This window comes from Silene latifolia, chromosome Y (genome assembly GCF_048544455.1).
Source record: "Silene latifolia isolate original U9 population chromosome Y, ASM4854445v1, whole genome shotgun sequence".
Lineage (NCBI taxonomy): Eukaryota > Viridiplantae > Streptophyta > Magnoliopsida > Caryophyllales > Caryophyllaceae > Silene > Silene latifolia.
Window position 1 is genome coordinate 364,198,337 of NC_133538.1, and position 15,843 is coordinate 364,214,179.

Sequence of the window (15,843 nt, forward strand, 5' to 3'; positions counted from 1 at the left end):
ACTATAATGGTCACATTTTGACAATAAATTATAACATTCTGAAACTGAAGCACTTAAATCAGAATGTCACCATCTTTAGTCATAATGTCACCATCTTAGAACAATATTTTCTTCCATGAGTCCACCGCATAGTTAAAACGATCAAGCACGTAAGAGCACCAGTCCATGTTTGGAATGGCAGCTACATTTCTGAATCGGATTATTGCTATAAAAACACTCATGTCACCATTAATTCCAAAAATGTTACCATTTTCAGATGCTGTTACTTATAATCAAGCACATCCAAAAACAAATATGTCACCATGATCTAATTATAGATGTCACCATATTAAGCTAAGTTGATAACACTACTGTATTGTTCAACTCACTTAAATACATGTACATATCATAACTAAGATGGTCACATTTGAATACTAAAAAATATGTCATCATACTTCCTAATTATTGTTACCATTTTCAAATGCTGTCATATATATCAACCATATCCTAACATAGGTACATGAACTCAATAAGATGATCACATTTTTACTACTAATAAATATGTCACCATTTAAGAACCATAAATGTCACCATATTAAGCTAAGCTGTTTACACTACTATAATGTTAAACTCACTAAACCATAGAGTACATACATATCACATATAAAATGATCACATTTTCATTACTAAGATATATGCCACCATATTGTTAATAGATATCACCAAATTAAGCTAAGCTACTGCTACAATTATAATGTTCAGCAAACTTAAACATAAGTACTTTTCTAAACTATGGTGCTCACTATTTTAACAATACATATGTCACGATGTTAAGTAATATATGTCATCATGTAAAGATCTATTTCGTTCTCAAACTAAAGATACTCACATTATAAAAATGGTACATTTTCTACAAAAGTGGTTACATAATAAATATGTTATAATATGTCACCATGCGTTACACATAGATGTTATGATGCTAAGTACACCATACAACAACCAAATACAGCTACATATGCCATAAAGTGGTCACACATTATAAATAATCACCAGTTTTTGAGTATCTTTAGTCTATTATGTTACCATATTAAGATGTTGTCATATTGGTATATTCTTACACTAAGGTGGTCACATTTCATCCCAAAGACATGTCACAAGGATATGTTAGAACCTTAAGATTTATTCATCATAAGAGATATGGTACATTTACGTAAAAGTGGTCACATTTTAAAGATGACAACATATGTGACCATGTTTTCGCATAGATGTTAGCCTGTTATGGTCAGGTCATACCACTACCACAAAAACAGAGGTATATAAACCTGATAAGGAGGTCAAACATAGGTACATTTCTCAGCAAATATTGTCACATTATCAATACTAAGGAGGTCACATTTTTCTCAGGTTATAGCAAATATATTCCAGATTACAGTCATACCATCTTCCGCGCATATCTGTCTCTTGCTTTTCTTTTTTGTGCCAGCAGCTAATGACGGCGTCAAGCGCCTCTACGTGACAAGGAAAATGCATTAGCAATACACCACAAACAAATCTATTATTAACCATAAAAAATTGCTAAAAGTTTTTACAAATGAAACTAAGATCTTGAAACTAAGATTTTTTTTTCCAAATGAAACAAAAATTAATACACCACAAAAATTAATAATTAAACCAATGTGACCATTTTGACATAACAACCCCAAATCTACATATTTAAACACAAAAGATTCAAACTTTTTTAAAATAATTCAAACAAAAACCTAATAAAGTTATCATTTTTGAGTAAAAAATAATATAAAGATTTAAACTTTCTATATAAATTTAAAAAAATCAACACAATAATCAATTTTTTACCTTCGATTGATTTTTTCGCAAACTTCTTTGGAGGTATTTTTTTAGCCATTGTTTTTTACCCATTATCTTGAGGAAGCTAGGAGATGAAGATCATGATGGAAATGTTACCACGTTATTTTGGATTACTGTTGAAGACGGTGATTTCGATGTTGATAAGATGATGTTTTTAGAAAGAGGAATTAATTTGGGTTTTGAAAATTGGATGAGAGATGTGATGATGGTATTTACTAAGCAAAGGAGAGAAAAAAACAGGTAATGTTTGTCGTCTGACTTGTATGGGGAAGCTCCCATCTTTTATTTTTATTATTTGTTTAGTTGGTATTGTCAAATCAACTTTACACTAATTAATATAAATATGGGTCAACTTTTATCCATATTGATACAACATGGTATCGATTTCGCCCGTCTCTCCCTTGTGACGGATAGTGCATTCACAAGGGAGACTAATTGTTGTTGATTAGATTTTAAGATTTTGTTGATGAGATTTTAAGATGTTGTTTTTGTTGTTGTTGATTCAATTTTAGATGAAGGTTTTAGTTGATTATGAAGATTAAAATAAAATGATGAGCAGAAATACGTCTATTAAACTGACTTCTACACTAATTTAAGGTTGCATAAAATGCGTTTTCAAAAGTTTATACAGTCAGTCATATATGTTACCATTTTAGCGTACAGTGTGACCACCTTTATGAGTACAGTGTTACCATTTTAACCAAAGTTTTAAATTTGGTTGCTCTTGTCATAGGTACTGATCTTTTGGGGTGTTCAAACTAAGATGATATCATTTCTTAACAAAACACCCTTGTTCAGTTGTAACCATCTGATTATACAATTGTCACCATATCAGCTTAGTCTAAACATGGTGACATATAAATGATTGTTGAAAATGTGACCACCTTAGCTAAGGAATGTACCAATGTTATGTTTTAAATTATTCTTAACATGTTAACATAATAGACTAAACATGGTGACATATATGTGATTGTTCAAAATGTGACCACCTTATCAAAGATATGTACCAATAATATTATGTTTTTTGGTGTTACAAATTATCCTTAAGATGTTAACATAATATAATGAACATGGTGATGACTTATATGTGATTTTTGAAAATGTGAGCATGTTTTTGCAAATATGTGACTATGTTTGAGGAAGGTGCCAATATTATTAACTTGTTAACATAATTAACTAAACTTGGTGACAATATGTGAATGTGACCACTACCTTATCAAAGATATGTACCTATCTTAGTCTGATTATACAATTGTCACCATATTAACATATTTAATAAACATGGTGAGTTATATATGATTGTTGAAAATGTGACCACCTTATCAAAGATATGTACTTATATTTTACGAACGTACAAATATTATTAACTTGTTAATATAATTGACTAAACATGGTGACATATATGTGAATGTGACCACCTTATCGAGATATGTACCTATCTTTGTCTACTATACAATTGTCACCATAATGACATATATGTGAATGTGACCAACTTGGCACATCTTTTGGTTGTGTTCAAAATGATATTACCTGAATATGCATACAAAGGAGAATGTGTCACAATATTACTATCTTAGTGTGTAAGAACATAAGCTAACATGGTTACATTTTGACATATTGTCTTATGTCACCACATTCCTGCATAAATATTGCCACTTATTTGTTGACATTTGTAAGACCAATTAAGCATTGTTATTACGGTTACATTTCGGCCTAATATGGTATCATTTTACTAAGGGTGGTAACATTTATGGCACACATTATGTCAAGTGACAACACATACTTACTAAGATGGTAACAATTTTAACACAAACTCACATGTCCGCATGTTCATTCATATATGTTATCATTATAAGATTCATTTAAATCAAAGAAAACTTATTGTAGATGGTTACATTTATTGACTTAGATAATAACATTTTACACAAACTTTCATGTCACCATCTCAATGCATATATGTGTTCATTATAAGTCACTATTCAAATTCAATCACATCTTCTTTGTACAGTTAGATTTTAATGGTATAAGTAAGATGGTAACATTATACCTATTAACTGGTTACATTGAATGTTAATGTGTAAACATCTGAAGTTTATATGCTGATAATGTGTCAAGATTTACCAGCAATGAGACATCGGCTATGTTAGTGCCACATATGTTCCCCTTAATGTGGACGAAGATCAACCAATCATAGAGCTGCGGGCACCTGCTATTATTGACCCTATGCGTTGTACGACAATGGGCATAATCAACGTAAAAAAAAGGAACTTGGGAAAGAAGAAGGCTAGGAAAGGGACTGAGATGCGGGCAGCTAACAGTTCTACGTATAATGTTCTCATGTGTCTGATATAAAAGGCGCAGAGGGGCATTAGGGTATATGATAACAATCCGACCACATTTTGGGGAAAACGTTTTAGGTAGTACATGTTGTATAGTGTTGTAAGGTTGTTATAACATTGTCAGCATACGTTTTGAAATCACAAGTGCTCAAATTGTTACCATTTCACTCTAATATATCACAAGTTTGACCGGCTGGGAGTTCCCTGTAAGAAATGAGCTTGGGGAAAGTCATCAGGTGCTTCTGGCCGGTGGATTGGATGGGAGCTCATTTGACTTCACCTTCTCTTTGTTCACTTTTGTTCTTCATCCTGCACTCCCAGCCGGCCGGCCGGCTGCCGGTGCCTTGCCCGGCTGGGAGTTCGCTGGAACTTCTTCAATTTCTTCCTTCTTGTTGTTCTCCCAGTCGGGTGGCCGGCTGCCGGTGGCCTGACCGGCTAGGAGTTCTCTGTAACTTCCTTCCTAAAGCATTGTTGCTGAGTGTTGGGGGAGTCCCAGCCCGCTGACCGGTTGCCGGCCTAGCGGCTGGGAGCTCTTCTCAGCTTTCTTCTCCTCCTTCCTTTATGCTAAGTCTACCAAATTGTCTCGCTTGCTCCGATTCCTCCATTTCCGCCCCAAAACATGCAAGACAGACATAATATCATAGACTAGGGAATCGGGGTACAAAATGCAATGCAAGACATATAAAACCGACTCGAATTGAGTCGGAATGCATGAAAATAGGGAGGGAAGTTGGTGTAAATGAACGATATATATATATATACATATACATATATATATATACATATATATATATATATATACATATATATATATACATATATATATATACATATATATATATATAGATTTAGGATCCGGTGAGAACGAACACTCGGTGAGAACGGTGAGAACGAACTAGATAAACTAATGACAGACCCAACGCGTCCCTGACTCACTCAAATATCCCGGCCCACACATTTCAATACAATCCAACATCTCCCTCATCCTTACGCCATTTTTCCTCCCTCATCAATTTTCCCAAACTCCCTGCCATAATATAATTCCCATTTGTTAATATCAGCCACTAGGTTACCACCTTCACACGCCGTCAGACCCCCACCGGAGGTCCGAATCCATCTTGTCGCCGCCGAATCTCTGGCAGCCACCTCAACCATCCACCGTCAACATACTGCAATCGGCAGTCAAATTAAAAAGACACTAACAACCAAATTTAATCCCAGGAGCTACGATGACAACATCTCTTTCACATACTGTCACCGGAGTTGGAGCTCCGGCAAGCTAACACTAGCAGCACGCTCGATTGACGGCAGAGCACCACCCCCGGATCTCCGAGAGCCACCACAACCATACGCATTCCACATTTAGCCACCAACAGCACTAATCGTCTCGCCGGAGCTATAAATTGTCTCGCCAACGTGATGTTGTCAACGGCGACGGAGTTGATTATGCTTCGATGTATCTACATTAATTATTGATGTATCTAACCTCTATTTTAATGTATCTTAAAATAGATACATAAAATTAGTCACTAGGTACATCAAAATTGATTTGAGATACATCAATATTTAACCCAGATACACTAATTTTGTTACCTTCGACAATGATGAATATGGTGATGGTGACCACGCAAAAAGCACAGATGATGACACCAAAACTATTTTTATGTATCTTACCATTGATACACAAAATTAGTTATTAGCTACATTAAAAATTGTTTGAGATACATCAATATGTTTACAAAATTCACTAATTGCGTTTTGTTTAAACTAAGAAGAGTGTTCGGCCGCCGTTGATTATCTGTAGTCGAAAACTAGGTCGCTTGCTGTTGCTAAGGTGGTGGTGTGCCGGCTTGTTCGTCGTGTAAAGGTTTGTACCAAGGGATGTTCGCCGACGTTGTTGACTGTCGCTGGTGGCGGCGGTAGGTTACTTTGAATCGTCACTCGCCGACGAAACCAACACCTGAGCAGATTGAAGAGTGCGGGACGAGGGTTGATGAAATGGGTTTGAGGGAGATGGGGTATTGGTCGATATTTTGTCGCACGACGGTGCCGGTGATGTGATGTCGTACCTCCGACAATGGCAGTTGAGATGTTATGATGGTGGGTTGTTGGCTGGTATCAGTGTGATTGAGAGTTTTGGTAATTGGATTTGTGGGATGTTAATTTGTGGTAGAGGGTGGGAGTGTGGGACCGTGGGATTGGGTATTATCACCAATTAATGTGCGTCGTTGATTTGTGTAATCCAATGGATGAGGGTCGTTCTCACCGAGTGATCGTTCTCACCCGATCCCACCTCTATATATATATATATATATATATATATATATATATATATATATATATATATATATATATATATATAGAATTGGGATCCTGTGAGAACCACCAAGATAATGAGAACCGTGAGAATTCCACCTTACGGATCTTTTCTTTAAAAAATAACGACATATTTGGATTCGCCATAGAATTTTATGGTTAGAAAACATATTTCTTGGTCCAAAAAATATAAACTATTAACAAAAATCGAATCGACTTTCATTTTATTAACTTTCATGCACCTGCTACTATTTTCATTTAACTGACAATATTCATGCACCTAGATCGAACTCGATTTCGTGCATCTAGCACGCGTTATTTTCATGCACCTAGTACTCATATTCATGAATGTAACAATTTTCATGCACCTAACATTCGTTTTAGTGCATCGATAGCCATTTTAGTATACTTAATTTTTATTTTTTTATATTAAGTTTATATATTGTTAATAAAATCGATAAATTTTGTGTAGGTATGCTAAAAAATGTGTTTGAATAAACTAAACTAAGGGTAAATGATCCATCAAAACTTTCGGAACAAGATTTGATGATGATTTAGTAAGGGTTCTCCCGGTTCTCATTATGTTGGTGGTTCTCACCGGATCCCGACCCTATATATATATATATATATATATATATATATATATATATATATATATATATATATATATATATATATATATATATATATATATATATATATATATATATATATATATATATATATATATATATATATATATATATATAAGATCAAATGAGTCCACCCCAATTCCTTGAGTCCATAAGTTCTCTTTAGGGCCCTTGGATGAGGGAGATGGAAGGCTGAGATTGAAAGAAAAAAAGAGGGGATTAATTTTAAAACAAGGGATTAATGCTAATTTAACACACACACTCTCTCTCTCTACCTCACTAATCCACCTAATTAAAAACTAACTTACTATATATCAATTATTTCCCTATCCACTTCTCTCTCATCTCACAAATATCATTACTCTCATCTCTCTAAAAAACCCAAATAATTCAAAACCCAAAAAACTAAAAATCCTCACCCTCTCTCACCATCACCGATAACCACCACTCTCACCATAACCACCTTTACTGACCACCTCACCCACACACCCCACCACGCCCCACCGCCACCTCCCTTCACTCGAAAATCGACATCACCAACACCACTCCACGGCACCACCATCGACACCTTCACTACCACCACAACACACCACCACCACCACTTTCAACATCCCAACCGACCAAGACCACCAGCCGACCTACCATTCTCGACAACGACCCCAGATCTGCAACCCCGACAACCTCGACAACAACCCCAGATCTTCAACCCCGACAACCCGACAAACACCACCAGCCGAACACCACCAACCCATCATTCTCACACCCCGACACCACCACATCAAGCCACTACCCCTTCTCCACCATTGCCAAAACTACCATCACAACCATCTGTACACCACGCCCCAGCCCACGCACCACCCACCACCATGAACCACCCACCACCATGCACCACCACCTTCCTTCTTCCTCCTTTTCCGTCACCTAGATCCGCCACACCAAGCCACCAATTTCACATTTTTATCTTTTTTGTTGTTGTTATATTTGGTTGCTGCTTTCGTGTGTTTGTGTTTACTGTTATTTGTTTTTTTTTTCAATTTTTTTTTATATTTTTTGTTTTTGTCTTTCAGCTTTTTTGTTATATATTTTTGTTTTTGAATTTAAAAAGTCATTGTTTGTTGTGGGTGTTATATATTTTCTGTTAAAGTTACAGATCTACTATTTTTTGGGTGTGGGTGTGGGTTATATATCTCGTTTTTTTGTTTTTTTAGATCATCTATAGATCTTTTTGTGGGTATGAGTTGGTGGTGGAGGACGACGGTGGTGGTGTTTTTCGGTGAACGGACTAAAGTTTCACTCGTAAAGTTCCAAAGTTACACTCATAAAGGACCAAAGTTATACTCAAAGGACCAAACTTATACTTGTAAAGCATTAAAGTTACACTTATAAACCTTCAAATTTACACTCGTAGACCTTCAAATTTAAACTTAAAATATAACATTTACACCCGTAAACCATCAAATTTACACTCGTGACATGTTAAGAATATATAAATTCAAATTTCTATATAGAAAATTGTCTAATAAATCAAATTTACACTCTTAAACTAATTACATTTACACTAGTAAAACATCAAATTTACACTCGTAAAATGTTAAAATTATATAAATTCAAAATTTCTGTCACAAAAAATCAAGTTTACACTCGTAAAACATCAAATTTACAATCGTAAAATGTTAAAATTATATAAATTCAAAATTTTCGGCACAAAAAATTCAAATTTACACTCTTAAAATATTACATTTACACTCGTAAAACATCAAAGTTACACTCGTAAAATGTTAAAATTATATAAATTCAAATTTTCCGTCATAAAAAAATAAAAATTACACTAAAAAAACTTCAAAGCTACACTCGTAAAATGTTAGAGTTACACTTGTAAATTTTTTTGAATACAAAACCACCTAAAAAAATCAAAGTTACACTCATAAAAGTCATACAACATTACATTTACACTCATTAAATCTGAAACTCAAAACTGATAAATTAGGGGCTAGAGAGAGAAAGACAATTTAATTAGTGTATAGAATATTGATTAGTGATAAGATTTTTGTTTTTTTTTTCAATCTAAACCATCCATTTCAATCCAACCATCCCATCTTTTTCCTTTTATTTTTGGTACTCCTTAATCCATCCCCTCTCAATCCATCTCAACCATACATTTAGTCATCCAATGACCCTTAGAGGGACTTAGGGACTCAATGGATATGAAGGACTCATTTAAACTCTTATCTCTCACTCTCTCTCTCTCTCTCTCTCTCTCTCTCTCTCTATATATATATATATATATATATATATATATATATATATATATATATATATAGAGAGAGAGAGAGAGAGAGAGGCGGGATACGGTGAGAACGATCACTCGGTGCAAACGGTGAGAACGACCTACAATAGTAGTTTAATCAAAAAATCACGCGTAATTTCGAAAAAAGCTAACACACAGCTAACCCGACTGTTTGACAAAAAATCCAAAAAATCTCTTTCTCTCTTTACTTTCCAAAACTTTTCCCCCAAATCTAATCAAATATTTCCGCGAAAACACAGGAAATTCCGCGAAAAACACACAGACTATAGCCGCCAAAATCGACGAAATTGATCATAATCAATGGCGTTGATCATCTAATTGATGTACTGATATAATATTTTTCTGATTGATTTGGTGTGATTGATGCATTAACAATCGATTTTGTGATTTCGATTGGCATTCCAGAATTATTTCAATCGTAGAAAATTATGGATGTTGAGGGTTCTAACGATTTGGGGGAACATACTGATGCGATTGTTCCAGCTGTTAGCAATGATATCGTGCAGTCACCATCTCATCTAGGTATGTACATCTGCAAATCAGTTGAGATGAGTCTTTTTTATAAATCGTTACAATAAAATCGTCTGATTGATGTATCTATTGATCATTTTGATGCGTATTCATACTAATTTAAACATAGGAAGACAAATTATTACGATTGCTGCACGTGTATCGTTAGCCTGATTGGTATTATAAATTGATGAGTCTGATGGATATGAACAGTTGTCTTACCGGTCTGGTTAGTGTATGTGATATGCAGTTTGTTTTAGAGTTGATTATTACACTTGCTGATCATATTTCTTATGCACGCTATACAGTATTCTGTTTGGTTCAATATCATGAATATTAGTATAATTGATGTAATTGCCTTATATGGAAAACGTGCCTGGTAGAAGAACGAAACCGCCCTTTATAGACCAACGTATATGAAAGACATGTATATTAGTATAGTTGATGCGTTTGTGTTTTGTCAGCAGCGTATCTAGAATTATAATTAAGGGATATACCGATTCGTGTCGTAATAAACATTTGACTTTCTGCCTGTGACGAAATTATAAGACGTGATTGATGTATCTTGACGTCTACGTTAAGTAGACAGTAATGAAAAATACGAAATTTCAGCGATCAGGCACAAATTTCTGAGATAATTTCTGTGGTTTTTTGTTTTCTAATTGATTTTGTGCTTTTGACTAAATTAGCGTACCTGAAAATTATATTTGTTGTGCATTAGTTATTTGAACTTGCTGCTTATACCCATACTGTTCTACTGTGTAGCGTGCATAGATGCAGGCTCACCAATCATTGAGACAAACCCGAAGGAAAGAATACCTGTATGTGCGATAGAATTGAAGCCTGTTTTGGGTATGATCTTTGATAAACTAGAGGATGGGCTAGAATTCTATAAGGCTTATGCTGCTAATTCTGGTTTTAAAATGAGGAAGTCGACGCAACGAAACATAGATGGGGTTGTCATGACTAAGTACTGTGTGTGCAGTAAAGCTGGAGAAAGTAAGCCTAGAGGGAAGGTAAAAAAGAGACAGAGAACTAGAATTTTATGTAATGCAAATATTGTTTTTCGAAGAAATGAAAAAGGACAATATGTGATTGTTGACTTTCATGAAGGACACACCCACCTCCTCTCAACACCAAACACCATGGTGCATTTGATTGAGTCACGAGAATTAACCCTTATACATAAATCCATGATTGTTGAGAATTCTAAAGTGAATAAGGGGCCTGTGCAAAGCTTTAGGATGTTCAAAGAGTACGTGAAAGGGTATCAAAATGTAGGGGCATCACTTGAGGACTTCAAAAATTTTTGGAGGGATGTGAAAAAATTTATTAAAGGGTATGACGCGCAAATGATGATTGAAAATTTCATGCACAAAAAAGCCATGTGTAGTTCGTACTACTTTGATTTTGATGTTGACGATCGTGGTCGACTATCTAGGGTTTGTTGGTTTGACCCTATAGCTATAAAGAATTACAGTCTTTTTGGTGATATGACGTCTTTTGACACGACGTTTAATATGAACATGTATAAAATGATATTTGCCCCTTTCACGGGGGTTGATCATCACAAAAAATGCGTGTCATTTGGAGCAGGACTTATAAGGAAAGAGACTGATAAGGATTTCGTATGGTTGTTTCAGAATTTTCTAAGTGCAATGAGCAATAAGTATCCTGTATGCATAATTACTGATCAAGATAGGGGCATAAGATCAGGGGTTAAAACAAAGTTCGGGACAAAACTCAAAGACAGATATTGCATGTGGCATATCATGAAAAAGCTGCCGCGACAAGATCGGAACTACGCTATATCGGGAAACTAACTTCATGAAAGAGTTGTGCTCCTGTGTTTGGGCAGAAGATATTGAACCGTCTGAGTTTGAGGAACGGTGGTGCTCAGTTATATCTTCATACGGGCTGACCGGCAATGAATGGTTAGATACCATGTTTGACAAAAGGGCTTATTGGATCCCAGCATATTTCAGGGATTTATTTATGGGTGGACTAATGAGAACCACGTCCAGGTCTGAGTCCGAGAATAGCTTTTTCGGAAATTTCATGAACCCACACTTAACTTTGGTTGAGTTTCTTATGAGGTATGAGAGTGCTATGGATGCTCAGCGATGGAAACAATCCAAATTAATAGCCGAGTCAAAAAACTCCTTCCCTGATCTAGAAACGCCTCACCCTTTGGAAAAACACGCTTCTGAGTTCTACACCCCAGTGATGTTTTCTGAATTTAAAAACGAGTAGGTGGCTGCTTGTTTCACCTGTGGTGTTAAAATATTAGGGGTTACTACCAATGACGGCATCCCCATTATTGATCGTGAAAAAGACAAGGTTTACTATGTTAACTTTATCTCTGACGAAATGAAAGTGAACTGCACCTGTAAAAAGTTCGAGAGACATGGAATTTTGTGCCGTCATGCGCTTTACTTGTTGAAAGAACAAGGCCTTGACAATGTTCCGGAACGAAGATCGTTAAGTCGGTGGAGCAAATTGGCAACATGTCAGCCGATTTGTAATAATGTGCCACATACTTTAATTGAAGATTGTAACTCATTAGATGTTAGACGGCACAAAATTGGTACCTTATGGTCCGAGGTGTTCTCGTGTGTGACGCTCGCTGAACAAAAAACTGAGTATGTTGACGAATTGCTGGGAATTTTGAAAGATTTTAAAGATAAGATAAGCGCACAAACCAGTACGTCAGAATGTAGTAGTAGTAGTACCACGGGTGATAGGCTGAGAAAGAAGAATAGGGAACTTGAGATGCTCTTAGGAACAAAAATACCAAAGGAAGTGGTTGTCTTACCTCCTATTCAGTCAAAAACAAAAGGGTCTGGAAAAAGAATGATGTCCCAAAAGGAAAAAGCTACAAAAGAACAGAAGAAAGCGGCCAGGAAATGCAATGCTTGCGGAGAATTAGGATTCCATGATAGTCGGAATTGTCCTGGGAGAGTATGATTCCATGATACAGGTACGCTATTAATTTTGGTGTATTCATTATTAGAGAATACTGGTGCAGATTGAATTTGTTTAGTTGGTGCTTCATTAAGGGATATTATTGTTGTATCTAATCAAATTTGTAACCGTTAATGTTTTATAGCATTTTTTCATTTCAGGAATGAACAACGAAAAAGAGTTGCGGATCACATACCCAAATATAATGAATAATGGCGGGAGGAATTGAGACTTCATTTTTGATCTGTTATATGGGATTTTTGAACTTTTTTTTTGTTTGTTTTTTCCTTTGTGTGTCTTTTATTTTTATTATTCGTATAGCACAACATACTAGCGTATCCACATGGATTATATGTGCATCTGGCAAGGCTGAAAGTGTATCTATCAGAATTGTGAATGGAAACACTTGTATTATCATATACAAGTGAAAGTTTATGGAAGGCTTGCGTTCTACATATTAAGAGCTAATGAATCTGCTCATTTTTTGATATGTGAAATGGTAAAAAGTAAACTTTCAGCTATTGTCCAATAACTGATGATTTCCTAACTATGTGCAAGAGACAAAAAGCTTGAATATTAACACGACTGTTGCACATGTTTTTCATGAAAATCGTACATATTAGTATTATTTGTGAAAAAACGCAGCGTAACATATTAATAAACAAAGATTCGCGAACTTAAGTTACATAGACAAAATCCTAATATTGTATGACATCTAATTATCTATTACCTGATGATTTCATTAGACACGATTGATTTCAATAGACACAAACGGTTGTTGGTGGGTTGTTAAAGAATATATTATTAATATGGTATCACAATTGATGTTGTGGCTATTAACACTATTGGTGCACATGTTAACACGATTGATGCACATGTTATACATGATGAGCGTGTATATTAACACGATTGATGCACATGTTATACATGATGAGCGTACTTAGTAATGAAAGAGGTTGCCCGATTCCTAGCCCATTGCCACATAGACACCACCATTTGTCTAAACACAAACAGACGGAATGGGATGCATATCCTACATATTATCCAAAAAAAGTAGGGGCGATGCCCTTCCATTACAAACGGTCAAAACTATCATGATTCCATATCCAACGAGATGCCACAAATGAAAACAACATGAACCAAAGGCGTTTCAAAAGACGCCTTGTACTTAGAAAACCAGATACACAGATAACCGTAAAGGAAGTTAATACAATGCAACAGAACCCCAATTACACCATCACAAAGTCCATAAGATGTACATGACTTTTACTAAGCCTACATGTCAGCCACAATCCTGCCAAACGCAAAGCCGCTCCCATGACTTTTAGTAAGCCTACATATCACACATGAGAAAAAAACAATGTAAACCTTGCACTTAAACAGATGTGATCAGTTAAAACTAACGATAAAGACAAATGAAAAATGAGATTTATTTTGAATACCTTACGCTTGTTCTCCTGCCAACGTAACAATTTGAGCGCGACGTCCTTCCTAAATCCAGCCAACGCCTTGAAGTTGCTTTTGTCTTCCCACGATCTCGGTTGCGTCCCACTTTCTAACCATTTGAGGACATGAACGCCGCAATCAAACCTTCACCAAACAAAACTAAAATAAGTACCAACACAGGCGGCCTTACTTTATCATCCGTGCACAAAACACCCCATGTCCAAAGATACAAAAATCAAATAAAAACATGGGACATATCGTGCCGCGACGCACATATCGCATTAACTGTACCTAACAACTGACCTAGTGTGACATACTCAGCTGATAAGTAAATAAAAAAAGATGAGTACTTACAGATTTTGCTGTTGAGGAACAGTCAGAGTCGAAAACTTAGCTAGAGGCACCCCTACAAGATACTTGTAGCCTTTGGACCGGCATAAGATCTGGAAGACATTACTAACCTAAAACAAAATGATACATTGAACCTATTAGTCATGAATCATCAAGGAAAGCATTGTCTGAACGAAAACAATTATAATATTTTTAAAAATATACCACTTCCGCAGAAAGTTCAGTGTCAGCCCGGATATCCTTAGGACGTAGTGAGTTCAGAATATAGTTCGTCTTCATCTCCGGATCACACAATAAGAAACCAAAGTGTTCGTTATCAATGATGGGTATAAAAATCTGTTGACAAAATTAAAAAACGTATGGTATGAATGAAATGGGTTTGATCTTCATAAACCAAAAAAATACAGTGTGATACATACCCACATTTTAGAAAGACGGAACAATATACTTACAGCTTTCACACACACCCCATCTGTAGGCATATATGATGTTTTGATGTAATTGCGACCAAGATTTTTATCTCGTTGAGGATTGAGATGCTAGAATAGACAAACATATCGATTAGTAAGTCAAACATTCAAATTGATAATATTAAGTGAATCACGGATGAAAAGGGTAACACTCACACGTGCGGTAGATGGGATATACAACAAATCTGGCTTTAGCATAGTTGAATAGATCCCGAACATATCGATCACCTAAATTGAAAAAACGAGTGTTGTTCTATACTACATAAAAATAGAAAGAAACACGTACGAAAATTAAGAAGTCACCATACCATATCCACAACCCATTTCCGGGGTTTCAAAGAGCACATGCCCTCCTTTGTTACTTGCCCAAAGCTTGTCTCGACGACTACGTCACTACAAAAATAACGTATACACCAACGAAAAAAAAGCTTATTATGTGCTATTTCTAACAACACATATAAAGTTGACAAGGTAAACATACTAAAAAGGATGAAACATTACTCTTTAGCTGATTCTCCCGCACGTATAAGGAACACGTAGTCTAACAAAGCGATCGATATTCCACTTCTTGTACAAATTGCTTGTTTCCTTTAAAAAACGAAAAAGGATAATATATTTAGTAAGATTAACGATCACTTGCAAACAAAAAAGAAAAAAAAAAA

General features: G+C 35.5%; 1 protein-coding gene across 1 annotated transcript; it reads left to right on the top strand.

The window, feature by feature from the left end:
- Nucleotides 1-9,868: 9,868 nt before the first annotated feature.
- Nucleotides 9,869-12,917, top strand: LOC141631769 (protein FAR1-RELATED SEQUENCE 1-like). Its single transcript, XM_074444392.1, has 3 exons — nucleotides 9,869-9,962; nucleotides 10,716-11,626; nucleotides 12,204-12,917. The coding sequence occupies exons 1-3, from the start codon at nucleotides 9,869-9,871 to the stop codon at nucleotides 12,915-12,917; spliced, it is 1,719 nt and encodes a 572-aa protein (XP_074300493.1).
- The last annotated feature ends 2,926 nt before the right edge of the window (nucleotides 12,918-15,843 follow it).

What these genes read in the sequence shown, in the direction of transcription:
- LOC141631769 (XM_074444392.1), top strand. Translation starts at nt 9,869, where the DNA reads ATGGATGTTGAGGGTTCTAACGATTTGGGGGAACATACTGATGCGATT. An exon ending in GCAGTCACCATCTCATCTAG is followed by an intron (nt 9,963 to 10,715) that starts GTATGTACATCT and finishes TCTACTGTGTAG; the next exon opens with CGTGCATAGATGCAGGCTCA. An exon ending in CAATGAGCAATAAGTATCCT is followed by an intron (nt 11,627 to 12,203) that starts GTATGCATAATT and finishes AAAAACGAGTAG; the next exon opens with GTGGCTGCTTGTTTCACCTG.